The sequence below is a fragment of the Molothrus aeneus genome, chromosome 3 (genome assembly GCF_037042795.1).
Source record: "Molothrus aeneus isolate 106 chromosome 3, BPBGC_Maene_1.0, whole genome shotgun sequence".
In the NCBI taxonomy this organism is placed as follows: Eukaryota; Metazoa; Chordata; class Aves; order Passeriformes; family Icteridae; genus Molothrus; species Molothrus aeneus.
The window spans coordinates 58,646,668-58,665,472 of NC_089648.1; the positions used below are offsets into that span (position 1 = coordinate 58,646,668).

General features: G+C 36.4%; 1 protein-coding gene across 16 annotated transcripts in view; it reads left to right on the forward strand.

The window, feature by feature from the left end:
- EPB41L2 (erythrocyte membrane protein band 4.1 like 2) overlaps positions 1-18,805 on the forward strand; it is a 108,963-nt gene that overhangs the window by 46,711 nt on the left and 43,447 nt on the right. For all 16 annotated transcript variants that reach the window (XM_066547007.1, XM_066547013.1, XM_066547010.1 and 13 more), the window contains exons 3-5: positions 790-1,265; positions 2,280-2,492; positions 15,440-15,544. In XM_066547007.1, the coding sequence (XP_066403104.1) occupies positions 804-1,265; positions 2,280-2,492; positions 15,440-15,544 (780 nt within the window). In that variant the 5' untranslated portion in view covers positions 790-803. The remainder of the gene's footprint in view (positions 1-789; positions 1,266-2,279; positions 2,493-15,439; positions 15,545-18,805) is intronic.

Genomic DNA, 18,805 nt, shown 5'->3' on the forward strand with positions numbered 1-18,805 from the left:
CATTTGTTTATTCTAGTTAATTTTTTTTTCAACAAATACCAATAATGTTAAGTTGAAAGGTTATTATTGCATATCCTGTTGTTACAGTATTGTGATTTATCTTTAATTTCACTGAAGGAAGAGTAAGCAGAAGTGATGAGAATATAAGAGTTACATATGATTTTATGTTGATTGGTATGAAATTCTTATTAAGAACCCAATCTTACCTTAATTAAAAATGTATGCTCCCCAGCATTATTAGTAATTGCAACAATATCACTAACTTACAATTTCACAATTTTTCATACTCACTATCATGCTCACCTTCCTTTTGTACCTGTTCTTTGGTAATCTTGCTCTTTTCATTTCTTCCAAGAATTTATTTTAAGTTCGTAAATGTCACTGAATAGTAGGGGGGTTGTACCTACCATTTCTACTAGAGAAGGTGGTTGCTCTTCTGAAGATTCATTTTCTGGGTCTGCTAAGGAGCTCAGTAAAAAGAAAACTGAAGTTACCTCTGAAATAATCTTGGTCAATAACATTAATACCTTATAATAAAACAAATGCCTTTCAGTGAGCACACTTGAAATTTTTTCAAGGAGAAGGAAGCTGTAGATCTTTTATCTGTAGAGCACTAAGTTTTAGCTTACTGGTCTTACTTGTAAACTCAAAATTTGAAAAAAAAGTATTTCTTTACTAAGTTTAATAATCTACAAGAGTTTATGAACTGCTACAAATTACTGCAAATAATTAGTTAGTAAAGGTTGTGATGCTGCATATCAAAACTATTTTTATTGTTGCTTCTTTTAGTGTCAGTTGTGATAATGACAACTGAAGTTGGTTCAGAGACTGAAGTAAAGAAGGATTCTGAGCAGCTGGGACCAGACAAAGCCAAGGACAAGCCTGAAGAAACATCAGAGACTCCAGGAGATCAAAAGTCCAGGGAAACATCCTCTGGAGAAGCTCAAGATTCTTCTGTCCCAGCACCAACCAGCCAAAGTAGTCCAGGTAGCCAGAAGAAGGAAAAATCTTCACCTGAAAGCAAGGGTATTTCTCGTTTCCTTCCCCCTTGGCTTAAGAAACAGAAGTCATACACCTTGGCAGAGCCCAAAGATGAGCCCAAGAAGAAGGCCACAGGGGAAGAGCAAGTAGTTGAAGAAAGTGAAAGCCAGGCACTAGGAGGGGTGGCTCAGCCGAGAAAGAGCTTGGAAGAAGCAACTGAAAACCGGCAGAATGCTAAAGCAGATGACAAAGAAAAACACTCCATTAGCAGTGCTGAAATACAGGTACGTGTGGGAAGGCTCACGGGTACTTTGGAGTAATTTTAATGAAACCTGATTAATGAATTATGTAATTCTTGTAAAGCTTTGTTAGGATCATATTGGGGAAAAATGACAGCTATTCCACTTGCTAGGTTCCAGTCCTGCTTTCTGTGAAATTGCATGTCAGCTCTTAACATTCATATTCTAGGGTGGCAAAGGCAGATAGAGAATGTTATGTATGAGGAGGTGCTGGCACAGTTGACACTGGTCAGCCTGAGGAAGAGAAGGAGGAAGGGGAATCTTATCAGTATGTGTTAATACCTGAATGGAAGCAGTGCTGAGTAGCCAGACCCTTCTCAGTGGTATGCAGTTACATGACCAAAGGCAAGGGACCCAAATTAAACCCATGAAATTACATCTCAAATCACAGGAAATCTTTTTTACTCTGATGGGGACAGGACCTTTCCTTGGCAAGGGACATGGCCAGGTGGTGGTGGTGCAGATTATAGGCCCCCTAAGGGTGGTAAAAGGGTGGGTCAGACATTGAAACAGATCAGCCAGAGATACTGTGGAGTCTTCCCCTATGAAAATATCCAAAACCCAACCAGATATGGTCCTGGGCAAATTGTCCTCTGTGACCCTAGTGGCATTGGACTAGATCTCAAGAGATCCCTTCAAACCTCAACCATTCTGTGATTCTGTATCACTTGGCTTTCATAAGCACTGGGGTTTTGTTTAGTATAACTCCTGGAGCTTCTTAATAAATTTGTTTCTCTTTGGAAGAAAGCCAATAACTCATATTTAAAAAAATGGAAATCTTATTTCAAGGAAAGGGGAAAAAAGGCACCTCCTCTGGTTTTACAGCAAGAATATCTGGTCCCTAAAAGAAGACCTTAGTGCTTATGCTGGTTATTGTGTTTCCAGTATGTGCATAACTTTAATGAATGAATGGTTACTGACTTAGTTATTAGTAGCTTATAAAAGGAATGGACAAGTGTAAAAAATTCTCCTTCCTGAGTTTAACTGTATTTTATATAGCCTTCCAAAGAAGATGGTAAAGAAAAAGAAGTAGAGGAAGTTGCAGAGAAAAAGGAAGAAACACAAGAAGAAAAAGAAAAAAGGGAGACAAAAGAAGTGCAGACAGCTGAAATTAAAATAGATAACCTTCCTAAGAAGTCTCCAAAGAAAATCAAAACTGTGCAGTGTAAGGTGATGCTTCTGGATGGCACGGAATACAGCTGTGACCTAGAGGTAAGGCATCAAATTATATAAAGAGCTTTTTCTGTAGGGAAAAGAAAACTTGCTTTCTTTGTACCTAGTGTTTAACACTATCGCTAGGACTAATTTAACGTTTCAGTTTAAGATTCTATCTTTAAAACCATATCAGTTTGTTCCTAAAAATGCCCTCTGCAGTACACCTGCTGATTATTTGACAGCTCAAACTTGATTATTTTTCTAAAACATTAAGTCTTTACTGGAGATAGTGGGACATGTGCTGATAAAGTTTTCTTCAAAAAGAGTTCATCATTTTTTTTTAAAGTTATCTCAGCTGGAGATAATTTCTTTTATCCTTTGAAGTTTAAAAAGTTTAAATTTTTCTTCAGAAAGCAAAATTCCATTACGGCTATAAAACACATATTTGAAATTCTGTTCTAGTTCCACATTTTCACAAAAATTGACTGCAGAGTAGTAACCCTGGAATAGTTGTTGGTTTGGGATTTTTTTTTCCACATAAATCAGGATTTTTAAATCTGAATGGCATCTCTGTTTTAATTAAAGGCTATGTGAGTTTTATCATCCTGGGCTTTTTCCCCAACCTAAAATGAGACTTAAATGAAGTGGTGGCTTACCATAGATCTAAGAATATACCATTTTGTATTTATAACTCAGTATTTTAAGTCTGTCATGATCCAGTTAAGTCATTTGCCAAGAAATAAATTTTCTCATTATTTGCAGTAAAAGTTTCCTGTAAGAACAATAGTAAAAGTAATTAAAGAGAGGAAAAAGTCATGAAGAAACAATTTGTTTTATATGTTAATTTGAATTATTTATAGGACATGAGCAGTGCTGACTGCAATTTTATGGATGAATTCCTGTTCTTAAATACATATAGAGTTTTTTATGCTCTACTACCATATCAAAATATTTAAAGTCTCAGAAAGCTATATCAACTGATAACTAAAATTTCAGTTTGTGCTTTCTGCAAAAGATCCTAGTATATTTCTGATACTCTTTTTTAGTCTTCCTCCAATATTTAGTGTTTGGGTAAATGTTGGTTTATTTCTGCTTTTTCAAAGTTACTGAAATGATATAAGAATTAAAAAGCAAAGAAACAAAATTTTTGCAGTCAAAGCCCAGTTTACTTTGTTTGACTTCCTAGTACATCAGGTTTTAGTTTGGGCAATTGTCATGATTTTCACATTCCTGATGCCTTTTCCAGTATACTATGGACTGTAAACCAGCTTCTTTATATTTAAAATATTATACTTGCTAATGGCAAAGTAAAACTGAAAAATACCTTGTTTTCATTACTGTTATATAATAGCTTTTGGTAGAATCCTGTCTTTTTCTAATACTCATTCTAAACCTTCATGATAATCAGTAATAAATTCTGACCTAATGCACTATTGGGGATTTTTCTGTTTGACTTGCAATCCTATTCCTTTTTCCTTTTAGAACTGCATCAATTTGTATTCACATAAACTAAAAGGACTGTGAAAGAAAACAAAATATGAAGAAAAAACCTCATTAATTTGGTCTCTGTTAAATTTTGCCAGTTGTTCATTCCTACTATATGTCTTTATATAAGGCAATAGCTGGGTGCAAGCATAAAAGGAAAGAAAGCCATGATGCAGTAGCTTCAGTGTCAGCACACAGATCAAGGCTGATCAGGATTCTCACCAGTAACTAAATACTGAGCATTTTGTGGCCAATTAGTAGATATAATATTATACAATTAATTAGTAACAGTGATGAATCATGATATGAGGACTTAATACTTGAGTTCAGCTATTGTATACCTTAGATTCACTAAAATCTAAAAAGAAAATCTTGAATTAATAGTAATGTTTTGTTTCTTAAAAAATAAGTGTTGATGCATTATTCTTAGAACATAAGCTATTTCAGTCAGAAAAACTTTACTCTTCCAGCTTGAGTATGTTCTAATCAGTAAATGGTTAATGGCAAAAGCTTGGAGATGTGATTTGGAAACTAATGGAAAAAGGGAGGCTTATGGTTACGTGTGAGAACATTTGAGATGGAGAGACAAGTCACATGGGACCTTATAGAATACACCCAGCAGTACTCAGTGAGTTGGCTGATGTTCCTTCAAGGCCTAACTTGACCATATTGGAACTGTCCCAGCAGTTAGGGGAACTTCCTGGGATTTTTTTTTTGGGGGGGGGAAGCAAATGTCATTCCTATTTTCAAGAATCTTTTTTTAAATGCCATCTTAGGTTCTTAAAATTCATCATTTTGTGTATGGCCCTTTTAGAAATACGGTTAGATCTCACTTATTTTTGCTCTCAGGAAAAAGAGGTTGCATGAAATTTCACCTGTTCATCATGGCTGTCCAAGTACCTGTTTTTCTCTATTTTTTTGTGTTTTTTTTTTTTTTTTTAAGTAAGATTAATCCCTAAGTAATTGAGAATGCTTAGGCTTTTTCTGCACTTGTACAGTTACAAGCCTGCACTTTAAGACTTCATACTGTCTGGAAGGGCAGATGGGTTCAGGTATAATATCCCTAGCATTTCCTATTAACAGCTTCTAAAATAGCAGCTCTTTTGTTACTGCTCATTGAATTCCATGACATATGCCAGTTGTTTAGTCTGGCACCTCTCTCTTAATTTTCTTCTATTTTTCTGTATTATAAGAAGCACTCAATATAGATTGAGATGCTAGATGAAGAGTTCTGACAGGGTTTTTTTAATTTTCATTCTGTTTTCTGTCCATCCTGTTCATAATTTTTCCTGAGAGAACAGAATATCCACTGACAATAGTCTGTGTGCTTAGGAAGAAATGCCATTTCAGTAGACCAGAAACTGCTCTCTAAACTCCTGTCCATGTGATAGTTAGATTTCTATCCTGCTTTATATTCCCTTTTGCTTTGTGAGCTTAATTTAGTTTTAGACATATTTGTGGTTATGTTTCTTCAGCTCCAGTGATTTAAAACATTTCAACATACTTAATTTTTTATAACACGATTTTCAATTTTGAATAGGAAAAGAAGGAAACATTGTTTCATATAATGTTTTGTACAAAACCCAATTTTTACACATATCCAACCACCCCCTCCCCCAGTTTTCATTCCCCTCCAACACTGAAGCTGATTTTATTTCTTATTTTGCAAAGTAACATTTGGTACATAATAAATTAGAATGATTTCTCAAAGATGACTGAAATAGATTTTTTTTTCAAGCTTAAAAAATTGATATTTCAATTCAGGAAAATATTGGTGAGCTTTTACAAAATATGTGTAACAGTTGTATTAGAAAAGAGGCTACAGTTTTTGCTTAAGGTTGGTGTTTAATGACAGTTCATCTGGAATTAGTTTTTTAAAAAATGTATAATCTCTGAGATTTAGACTAGGCAGCAAAAGCTTTATAGAGGTTATTCTGAACCAGACTCTCCATGCTTCACTAGACATTTCTAGAAATTTAATATTTACCAAGTGACAAGTGGATGTCCTAACTTGCTGTAACTTGAGTTCAGCTATATTTTGAAACATTTCAGTTCCATAGTATGAAGCTGAGATAGGCAGAGGGATAAATTTATGTGATTTGGTCAAGTCCTGTAATTGTAATGTGGCTGAAACAAATTTGTGTCTGTTGATATACTTGTTTTCTGTCCTGGCTACCACAGATTGGTTTGTGTAATAATAATCTTTATATTCTCAAGGATCTTCTTGTCTTGGTATGGCAAGTTCCCCTGTAAGCAAGAGGTTAATGCTGCATTATTGTCAGCTGAAAAGGACACAGGTGGAAGTAGGTTTTGCATAAAGAAATGGTATATCATGTCACTTTTTTTTTTTTTTTTTGGTACTCTGGAATTTTCAGATGAGAGGTTTTGGAGCAAATATGCGTAAGAAAAGGAATATATATGTGCTATTTTTAAAAAAATCCAGTTAAAAACCTAATTATAGCATTAAAAATTTGCATTGTATGTGCATTTTTTTCTAACTGGAGCTAGATCGGTTTATTTTGGATAGATTAGGTACATCTGCAAAATTAGCATCTCTTATGTTAATAAAAAAGGGATTTATTACAATTTAAAGTCTGGTTAATATGAAATTGATGTAACTTCTGCCTAATGAGGCATTTTCTTGGAATCTGTATTGAGTTAAAGCACCTTTTGGAAAAAAGAAGTATATGTGACATACAAGTTGCATTGAGAAATATATCAGAGTAAACAAAAACTGGTTTCTGTGACAAAATATTCTGAAAGTGAAGTCCCGTGGTGATTGGTACAGAATAAAAATGGGTGGGAGGTGCTCACTTGGAAAGACTATAGCTTTAAGATGTTGAGATAGTATACTTATATATGAAATTGTGGGGAAAAAAGGGAAGTTCACTCCTGGTGAATTAGCATGTTTTTAATAGGATATTAAAACATCTTTGCAAATGACTGTAATTTGATGCTGTTCTTCCATAGTTCAGAATTTGTCATTAAATATTGCTGTAGGAGTACAGGTACATTTGAACCTTTCTTGTTTCTTTGCCACTTGGGTTTTATGTATTGGTAATTACTTTAAGTTCTTTTTTGCAGCCACCTAGTGTTATTTGACAGTGGAGTTATTTCTTCTGGCTTGTTGTTGCATGTCTTTCACATTGCCTCAGGCATGCCTGACATGGTTATCTTTAGATTTCAGTATAAAGCAAGTCTCAGATATTTGTCTTTTTGATGTTACTTTGTAAATTAATTTATCACTTCTGAGAGTCATCTATTCTTTCCCTGAGCACTCTTTATTTTGCCTTAGTAGATCTTTGAGTAATGTGAACTTGACAGTTTGAACTTAAAGTCAGTAATTCTTTATCTGTGGAACTGTTTGAACAGGTATTTCGGTTTCTTTTGTGATTATTTCTTTTTACTTCTCACCTGTCTTTGTACTTTCATTACTTTTGAAGATGCAAATTTGAAGGACCTAGTTTTTAATCTTTCTGGAGTATAGCTTCTCCAAATATCCTTGTCTGAACGCCAGTGTAGATACAACACCCAAGGTACTCCACTGTTGCCTGGAGAAGTCCATGACATGAGAGCTAAACCTTGTGCTAGGTGAAACTTGTTCTTCGGTTCTTTGTAATTTGAAATTCTCACTGTAGTGTTTTGTGGTTTTTGATCTTTCCCAGAAATGAACTGCATTCAGTTCACCAGTGCAGAGATGCTGATTGTAATCTTGCATGGTTGATAAAATGTGGTCTGCATCTCGGCTGCTTGCTCTGGGAAATTAAAATTTGAGTGGGAATATGTTACAAACATTTATACAAGCCACTCTTCAAACTTGCTTTATATTGTTATTTTGGAACCTGTGAAGTTTTATAAGGCAGCAAAAATATCCTCCATTACAATGTTATGTTAAATTCGTTTAACTTTAGTATTTTAGTTCCTGAAGTCCATAGGTTCCATATTAATACAATAGATTGATTTTCAGTTCTCTGTTGCTTTAAAGGAATCTTCTGAAATAAATCACAAAATAATATTGCATGCAAGTACTTTACTAAACAACAGGAGTTACATGTATGCAATATGTGCATTCATAGAGCATGAGCAATTAATTGAATTATTTTAAGCTTAAAACTATTGTAACTCCTAAAGATAACACCTACTTAGCCTCAGAATCTTCAGAGTAATATGTGAATACCTGGAGAGATGGAAAGAGGAAGAAGCTATTGTTGAATAGTTCTGGGGGAGCATGACTTAAAACAACTTTAACAGGCTGTGAATTGTTAAAAAACTTTCAGTTACCTTTCATTACTTTAAAGAGAGTTAAAGGAATAACAGCCTGTAAGTTTATCACAGACAGTTCTCAAGGTACTGAGGATGAAAGCTAATGAGTGGTATTTGCCAAAGACTGTGACTGAACATTTGTGCTTCCTTGAAATGACAGAACCATATTAAAGGATAAAATAACCTTAGTTCATGATTCAATAGCGTAATATTTGAGATGGCAGTTGAGTTTTAATAGCTTGAATGTGCAGACTATTGGAATATTTAAGACTTAATTTTTAGGAGGAATTTTAATTTTTTTAGCACAGTGCAAATGATGTAATTTTGACCTACTCCTTTCCTGATAATTGATCTCTATGGGAGGTGTAAATTACTAATGTGTTACTGTGAACTACATGTATCTCCTGCTTTTGTGGAGGAAATAAATTTGCTTTTTTCCTCTCATTCTGTGGTTTTGTAGAGAGTTGTGAAGAAATTCTGTCACTGAATTTGGGATCTGCAGTAAAGACTGGTTTAGACTTTCTGTTTGAAATATAAACTGTGTTTCAGTAGAGAATAACACAGTTCAAAGAAACAAAAAGAAGTGCTAAGTGCATAATGATTGCTAGTTAGAAGCAAATGAAGATCCTATTGGGTTTGTTTACTGCATTCAGTCAGTGGTCTAATTAAATATTTATGACAAAAGGCATTTAAAGGATGCCAGCACTGACCGTATTTTATGCACGTATGAACAAGTGAAATATATCAGGGTTGACACAGACTCTATGGTTACTTACAGTTTGCTAATACCAAGTAAAAATATGTTTGCTCAATGTACAATTAAGATCAGTCTTTAACCCTGAATTAAGAAAACTCTGAATGAAGCTGATATGGAACAGATGTTTAATTGTAGCTGAGTTTTGATTTGCAAATCTTTTTCTGACTGCTCAGATGTCTAGTCTAGGTTTATTCAAGCACTTAAGTGGTCTGTTTAAAGTATGACATCTTTTATTTAGAAAAAGGAAAATAGGGATGATGTTAAATTTGGCACATTCTTAAAATATTTGTCTAGATTCAACAGACACCACCAAAAGTAATGTTTATGAGTGAAGTCATCTCAGTCCCTGGGGATTTTTTGCCTTCCTCTGCACCATTGAGCATGGCTCCTTGCCAAGGGCTCCTTTGGGCCATTCTGCCTATGTTCTCTCCTGCTGCTTTTGTGCCTCCAAGGCACCACTCATTCTCTTCCTCTCTGCCTTTCTTTGCCACTCCAAGTTTGTAGCAGGACTGAACTCCTGTATTCCCTTGGTTTGGTTTTCCCCAGGGTTCTTGTTTGTACAAGGCACTCTGGTTTGCTGCAGCATCAGGAGCTGGCACTTTTCAGCTCTCCCTGCATGAAATACAGGTGCAGGCCAGGCATGAGAGCACTTTTCATGCATCACTGGCCAAGAAGCACAACAAAGCAATTTTTTGCAGCCAAAAAAAATATGCTTGTCATTGATATGCATCATACTTTTAAAAAAACCCAGGCTGTTGCACATCTCCTCCTCTCTTCGTTTGACCAATCCTTATTCTTCAGGTCTCGGGAAAAGGGACTGCCTGGTTCATATTCCAGCTTCTCCTTTTTGTGGCCTGGCCTTTGCCAAACTGCAAAGGATGTTTTGATTTTTTTAAACAAAACTGGGGGAAAGCTTTAGCCTGGGCCTGGCTACAGAATTGCATTGTGTTAATGCCTGTGAGCACTGGCTCTTAAACCAATTCAGAAAAATAAAATTAAATTCAATCTTTTTTCCTCTGGTAAATATGTGTCTTTGAAAATGTTTTTGGAGCTGAAAAACTCCTGGCATTTCAGGCACATACCAGTCTCTTAGTTAGTCAGCTTCTGGTTACTGCTCCTGTGCTTGCCTGTAGACACTTGTGGTTAGTCACTAACAAGGGAGATGGACCCTTGCTCTCATGGGGTTCTGTTGTTCTCAAATGTAATAAAATGTTTTATTACATTTCTCCAAGGGAAATGGCTCAATCATTTCTAAAAATGAGGATGAGAAGAAAACAAAACTCTAGGGAAATAATAGGTATTGAACACTTCAAAAAGTCACTTGGTTTGGAAGCATGTCCTGCATTCGGCGAAGGGTTTGATCTCTGAAGAGATTTGTGGAATTCTGCCATTCTGTGGAAACACGGATTAACTGAATGAACACAGCAAACTTGAAAACTGTACTTGTTTTTGTTGGCTTTTTTCCCCCCAGATTTCTTCAAATGGTTACATAAGTTTGAGATAATCCACATCTCTCAGACCCATCAGATGGTACATGCCTCCTCCCCACACAGAGACATTCAATGCCTAGGCTGGGACATGATTGCCCATTCAATCCTTTCTGCTAGTGCAGGGCTGGGAAGAAATGTTGAGATTTCCCTCTGCCTGTACTGCTACAGAAACAAGAAGGAAGGAAAAAGAATAGGATAGATTGTTTCAGGTGGAAAGGACCTCCAATGATCATCGAGTTCTGCTGCCTGATGACCAACCCTTTAAGGGTAAGGAAGCACCCATGCCACAAGGGCTGACCTAAAGGTCATGTCCAAATGACTTTTAAACACTGACATGCTTGGGGCATCAGTCACCTCCTAGGAAGCTATTACACTGGTTGATCACCCCTGTGGTAAAGAAATGCTTCCTAATGTCACATCTAAACCTTCCATGGTGCAGCTTTGAACTGCTTTGACATGTTCCCATGTGTCCTGTCACTGCTCCCATGGAGAAGAGCTCAGCACCTGCTTCTTCACCTTCTTCAGGAAGCTGTAGGGAGCAATGAGGCCACCCCTCAGCCTCCTTTTCTCTAACATAGACAAACCCAAAGTCCTAAGCCAGTCCTCATTAGGACATTCCTTCCAGCCCTTTCCCCAGCTTTGTTGTTGCCTTCTGGACATATCCAGGGACCGTCACATCCCTCTTAATCTGTGGGCCCCAGAACTGTTTACAGTACTCCAGGTGTGGCTGTACCAAAGCTGAGTGCAGCAGGATAATCACCTCTTTTGTCTGAATGGTTGAACACAGGGTTTGGTGCATCCCAGGATGGGGTTTGCCCTCCTGGCTGCCCAGGCTCTCCCTGCTGGCTCACACTGAGCTGCTGCTGACCAGCACTCCCAGATCCATTTCTGCAGGGCTGGTCTCCAGCCACTCCTCTCCCAGTTTATGCTCGTGCCCAGCATTACTCTCTAACAGATACAGATTCTGGCATTTGATAAATTTCCTGCCACTGACTGCCCAATGCTCTGATCTATCCACATTGCTCTGTAGGGTTTCTCATCCCTTAAGGGAGTGAGTAGCGCCTCCCACTTGAGTATCACCAGCAAACTTGCTAATGGTGCATTCAACTCCTGCATCCCTATCATAGATAAATCTATGGAACAGAACTGGTAGCTGTGAATGTTTATATTGCATCAGTAGTTGGCAGCTCATATATAGCCAAACAGATCCATGATATCCTAATTCCCAATTGCATAGAAATTTCCATTGTGTATGTCAGCTGCAATTGCTTTGCTCTGGTTTGCTCTTTTTTTGAAAAGGACATAAAGGACGGAAAAATTCTACCTCTGGTTTTACGAGGTGGTTGCATTATGAGGTGGCATCTGCAGAGTCTAAATACAGGCTTGAAATTGGTACTAGAATAGCCTTGGTTACATGTGTTCTTTTTATGTTCTCACTTAAAAGAAAGCATAACTTGGCAGCAATACAGAATACTGCTGATCTGAGTACTCTTGTGTTTTAAACTGCTAGGCTCTGTGAACATCTCCTCACTTCTCACTCTCTTGGTATGGCTAGGTTGAATGTGCTCCCCTTTTTGTGGAAGCAAGGATGGACTTACATTTTTACTGATATTTCTGCATTATAATTTTGGAACAGGAATATTTGTTGTGCTATAAACACATGTGTGTATATATGGATGCATAAATATATATGTATGCATAGGTATAATAAGAATAGTGATTATAATTTACACATTGGTTGTTACTATCAGTTGACATCTCAAACACGTGGTAGAAAATTTAATGGAATCCATTTTATAAAGTAATAAACTGTGCAAACCATGATGCTGCCTTCTTAAGAGTGCCCTACTCTATTAAAATATTTCTAGCTTCTGAACTGACTAGTTATCTTCAGTTCAAGTTAGAGACATTCTACTAGGAACATGAGTTTTCCCAGAAAAGTTATGTTATCCTGTCATTGAAACTGTGTAGTAATGCCTGTCCCCAAATGGCTTACAAAGAAATTGCACTTGAAAAGTTTTGTTTTGCAAATTAAATATTCCTTTAGATTTTTAAAGCTTTATCACTATATCACTCTCTCTATATATACACACCCACGCACACATATATGAAATAACTCAAAGTGTGTGAAATATATGTGAAATAACTCAGAGTCTTTCAATTCTGCAAGTAGGATCTTCTAATGAAAACCATTGCTAGTAGTGAGAGGCTTCTTATACTTTTTAATCCATAACAGAGCTCTATAAATACTAGTTGCTGATGGTATAATGTCTTTTCATTTTGCTGCTGTCTAGAATGTAGACTCATACACTTGGGCTTTGTGACATGGTAGTGTTTTTCCTTATGTGGAAGAACCATGAATTGACAAAAAGATGTTTAAAGATACAATGGACACTGCTTAGTGTATCTAAGTTCTTTGTTTATTATGACTTCCTAATAAGAAGCTATGCAATATTTTACAGTTATACTTGCAATATATTTCCTGTACATTTGCCTGCCTTGTGTTTCTAAATGTCAAAGACTTGTTATTAACTGTGAGTTTTTATAAACTTTATAAAAAAGCATCTGATTCTAGATGTGGTCTTGCTGTGATGGGGTACATTATTTTGCACTAATCTATAGATTTCCTTTACTGAAATTTTTATAACTGAAACTTGCATTTGCAAGATATGATCACTGACCTGCACATCAACTTTGGATAAAAAGTTGTATCTATTACATGCATCTAAGATTCTTTGAACTCTCTCTTGCTTATATTTTTTTCTGCTTTCAATTTACCACTTTTCTATATTGGTGATTTTTCTTACTAAACTGAAGGTGAAGCTGTCAAGAAAATTAAGTGGTTACTTCAGATGCCTAGAGGAAGTAGTCATCTTTCCTGAGGAGTAAGATTTTTTGAAAGTACCAAACAGACTTAAAATTCCCTGCTCCCCATTTCAGAAGTCACTCATGACTTCTACTTTCTTGATTTAGCCTTCCTACTTGGGCTACTAAATGTGGTCGTTTTATAATTTTGCTTCTGTGAAAGCTTTCTGATCTTCCTGAGTAGAGTAGCTGCTGGACAATTGGATTTTGAATAAAGCTCTGGATTCTTGGGGAAAAAAATCAACAATGCCTTCACTCTTTGCTCAGTGCATACCTTCTTTTCTCCCCTCTCCCTCCGCTCTTGGCCTTTGCCGAGCTGCGGGAGTGCCAGAATGGGGCCCCTGGAGTGCTCCACCACTGTCTGCGGGGACAATGGCCACAGTGTCACCCAGGCCTACACAGGGGCTGCCGATGGCGTTTCTGTGGAATGGCAGTGCTGTGTGGCATCTACTGAAATCTGTAGGATAAGCAAATGCAAAAATTCCTATAAGCTGGCAGACCTTTGAAAAGGCCATGTTGTGGCTTCTATGATAAATGCCACAAACAGCAGAGCTGTCATGAAGGAGTTGGTTCAAAGTGGAGGCTGCATGCCAGTCATGGTCAGATTTTAACTGTGGAAAGAACTTCTCATCTCCTCACCCCTGAGTATGTGGTGTGAGCCGTCTGCTCTAAATCTTTGTCTCCTGTCAGCAGGAGACAAAGATTTTCCTTAAAACCTGGCTCACAGAAGTAGAGCCTGGACCTGTTTTCATTACTGGCACTACAGACTTACAGAATGTTTACATTCCCAGTTTCAGGTACAAGAATCACAGAATGATAGAATGGTTTGGGTTGGGAGGTACCTTAAAGAACTTCTAGTTTTTAAGCCCCCTGCTTAGGCCGGGACACCTTCCACCTGACCAGGTTGCTCAGAGCCCCATTCAACCTGGCCTTGAACATTTCCAGGGATGGGACATCCACAGCTTTACTGAGCAACCTGTTCCAGTGCCTCACCACCCTCACAGCAAAGGATTTCTTCCTAATACCTAATCTGCACCTACTCTCCTTAAAGCCATTACCCCCTGTCCTGTCACTACGTGCCCTTTCCTTCCCTTCTCTCTTAAGCCCCCTTTAGATGACTGGAAGGCTGCTGGAAAGGTCACAAGAAGAACATATCAAACTTCAGGAGTGACTGCCATTTGCTTAAGCTCTAGTAATACTGGGCTCCCCAAGTAAGCTTGAAAGTGGCCATTTTAAAATGCTTTTTAAGAAAATGGTAAAATGATGATCAGTCTTCAGTTACTATATTTATAAAGTAACAGACTATAATACGTAAGCTAACCTCAAATAAAACCTTCAGGTTTTTTTCCTTTGTTACTGACTTCCAAAAATAATATTTTTAGGAAAAATAAACTTCTTGAAGACTTCTTATTATTTATCTAATTAATTTTTTGGGTACTGAAATTCCAGAAATACATGGATAGAAAGCAGCCATCTTATTTTCTGCCTCTTGAAACAAACCACTGCAGTATATAGACAACTAGACATGTTGCATTATGTTCAGCTTCTGCTTGCATGCTGCTTCTGCTGCTCTGAGTGGTCTGCTTGTTCTTTTTGTCTTTTGAAAATAACACACTTTATTTTTCAGTGCATTCAAATAATGGGATTCCTAAGTCACTGAGATGTATACCAAAATGATAAAAAATGCTAATGTTAACATTGTAGAAACTATATTAATTTTTAGAAGATAATACAGAAAAAGTTGGCTCAGATAAAGAAGCCTTCTGCTATTTAAAAAATGAAGATCCAGAAAAACCATGACTATTTAGTTACACTTAATAGTGCAAAATATTTAAATTTTTCAGGTATTGTATTTTCCTTGTGTACTTATATTGTTGTTGTTTCAGGTTTTGAAAAAAGCATTAAAATTTCACTGTTTTTTTTGTCAAGGATATGTATAGCTTTGAAGTATGGTGAACAGTCTTTGTAAAAAAGCTTATAGTTTTATAATCCACTTTATGTATATTTTAAATTGTCCTGAATAATATCATCAAATAACAGTACCTGTAATTAAGGACCTTATTGATTTACTTATCTTAATTTTCTTTTTTTTTTTCTTATTCTTCCTTTTTTTTCCCCTCTTTTCCTACCCTCCCACCTCTCAGAAAAGAGCAAAAGGACAAGTGCTGTTTGATAAAGTATGTGAACACCTCAATTTACTGGAAAAGGACTATTTTGGGCTGTTGTTTTATGAGAATTCAGAGCAGAAGGTAAGCCTGTATGAGGGTTTTGTTTGTTATTCATCACTGCCACTCACTTCAATAGTTCAGTGAGGTATATTCTATTAAATGTTTACTATTTCAAACACTTGAGTAAATTTTGCTGCCTTTTCTCATAGATGTGTAAGAATGCTTTGTTTGTGAGCATGAAAGGAATCTAGTCCATAAGTCTGTTATGACTAGACCTTTGAGTTCCTTTATTATTAATTTTAAGTTTTAAAGAAAATTTTTGGCCTTTGTAAAGAGGCCGAAGGTGGTCCATCACTGGTATTGGATGCTAATTTTACAAATGAATGGCATTTGAGATGACTGCATTTGGAAGGATTTCTTAAATACCATTTGGTAACTTCCATCTTCTTTTGCACTTGCTTTTTTGTTGGATGGTTGAGCATATCTAGATTGCTCAGCTGAGGAAAATCTTAAATCAGTCAGTGGTGAGTGCTCCATTAATTACCAAAACCCAAGTTATCTTTTTAACATCTTAACATTACAGGTTTGGGCTGGGCTGCCTGTTGCTTCCTCCATGAACTAAAGATTTATGTGTTGTCATCTTTTTCTTCAGAAAAAATCAGATGAATAATTACAACATGAAGCTGGAAAAATTGTATTTCTTATTAATCTGTATTTGCAGTAAAAGCATCGTTACATCATACTGCATCTTAAAGTTACTGCTTTTTTTCTGTCATCTTCCTCTTAATAGTATTTTTAAAAAAATAAGTGTAATTTTCTGATCTGAATAGGTCTGAATTTCTAGCAACTTCTATTCTGATAAAGCTTTTTTCTAGAGTTAGTGGTTTTGGTGCAAAGCTTTCTGTGCAGTATTGAGCAAAATACTTAATTCCTCTATATTAAAATTCCCCATATACAAAATGAGCTTGTTATAGTATTACTTAGATACTTAATTTTTGTTCTTGATTTCTAAACCACTTCCAGACGTAAGAACTTCTTTGGTGTAGTGATGAATATCTCTGTTGATCTTCTAACTAATATCACAATCTTACCTGTTATTTTCACTTGTTGCTTTATTTGTGCTTCTCACTATTGAAAAACTGTAATGTATATACACTATAAAATAACATAAAACAGCAGTCTGATCTCTGGCAAGAGAGAAAAGGTCTAATACTAGACCTGGGATCCTTGACTTGTATCAGAAAACAGCCCACTGAGTAGATCCTAGGAGATAAAATACAGAGCTTCAGGGTTTTTGAAAGTTGAGCAAAAAAGTCAGAATTGGTGTAGACTTATGTATTTTTTTTCCTCCTCTTTTTTTTTTTCTTTCTTCTAGTTAGACTAAGACTTTCTTGGTATTCTTCAGTCATTGGAATAGAGAAACTGAGGTCCACCCTTTAAAAGACCCCATCTGTTTTTTTCTGTCTTTTTTCCTTGGAGATACTAAAAACTTGACTGGATATTAACCTGGGCAACCTGACCTAATTCAAAACTGGCTCTTGAATCACACTTGTACCAGTTATGTCCAGAGGTCTCTTTCAGTGTGAATGAGTCCTTGAATTCCTTATCCATTGACTGTGAAGGTGATACTGTAGCAACACTCATAAGTATTTACATAAACTAAGAGGTATTTACAAAAATTGAGAAATATCTGATAATGGGGTCCTTATTCAGAAGTAGAATAGATTACTTCTCACTGAGTTATGGACAGCAGCAGGCTTTTATTTAAAAACTTCTGGAGAAATCTGGTTCTTTTTGTTATGAAGACTAAACAACCTGAGTTGCTGGATTTTGTCTTCTTCATACAAATACATCCCTAGTGTTATTTGGAGAAACTTAAAAAAAACCCTCTTTCCTAGCAAATTTATATTTCGCATCTCCTACTTTCTCAGAATTTTTGCTGCATTTAGGGCGCTCTTTTTTGTTCACCTCTGTATGAGTTACTTTTTAATTTGGTACCAGATCTTTTTATTTTTCTGTTACGACTTTGCCTTTTTAGATTAAAATGCCACAAATCCCTGACCTCCAGGCCAGTCAGGACTAAATGCTGAATTATGTGTTTTTCCCATTCTTGTGCACTTATCAGAGCCACCCATTTATGAGCCAGCTGTTGAATGCAGCGGCAGCTGTGGCGTGTGGCAACTGAATGCCAGGCACTCTGTTGAATTAGAGCTGCTCCCCAATGCCCCATCGGGGTACCATTGGAGGAGCAGTCCCATTAACTCTTCTCCATGGGTGTTCTGTGCAGCTGGGAGAGAGGTTATGGCTTCCAATCAGAATAATTTTTGTTAGCTTTAATACACATTTCAAAACTATTTAGGCCAAATTAGTAATTAATGATTTCTTTCATTTTTTGCAAATGTTAAATTTATTAGGCTGAAGTTTATTTAGAGATTTCATGGCATTGCACCCTCAGAAGTTCATGAATGCTCCATTCACACTGTAATTGGTCTGCAGAAGTGTTAGAAAGCTTCTGCTCTTATGTTTTGGGTGCCAGCTGGAAACGCTGCTTTTCTGGATTTGTACAAAATACTTTTGTACTGGTAGAGAACATTTTGTTCTTTGACAATGCATTACTTTGTCTCATCTATAACCTTACCATTCACAAATTAAACAAATAGATTTCTGCCTACTGGAGCAAAGTAGTGTGTATACACTTTGTCTTTTGTTTTGAAAGACAGACCTGTCTATTCTTCATTAAGAGCTCTAATTTAGGGTAGATTCTTTTGTGGTGTTTGTTTTTATCCATGACAAAAGGCACAGATGCAAAAAACCCCCACCCCTGTAATTGTGCCTATAAATGGAGTATAAGCATCTGATTTTATTTGACAGAGCAGTAATGAAAGGTGGTGGCTACGTGTGCTTCCAATAAGCTTATTTCAGGCTTGGAAAAATCAGAAAATGAACTTTATAACTTGTGTAAAGAAGGGATTATTCTTATCATCTTGCAGCATAGTCTGTATTGTATGTTCTTTTCTCCTGCTTTGTAGTGATAAAAGATGAAGCACTGAAAGTATTATGTACTCAGAAATCCTATTTTTCTGTTGTAGTTATTCCATGCTATATTCTCTATTTATTTAGTTGATGCTGTGTCTAAAATGTAAGGATTTAAGATACTTCTAGTTATTGTAGTTGCAAGAATATGGCTGTGGGTAATTTCAGAATGGATTCCTTGCCAAAACTGAAAACCTAGGATGATAGCTGTAGCTGAAGTGCATCTCAGTTTATAAATTATTTGAAGACTTACATTGTCTTCCAGGGCCTTTCCATGTCTATGTTCTTATAACAAGAAGACTGACTTAA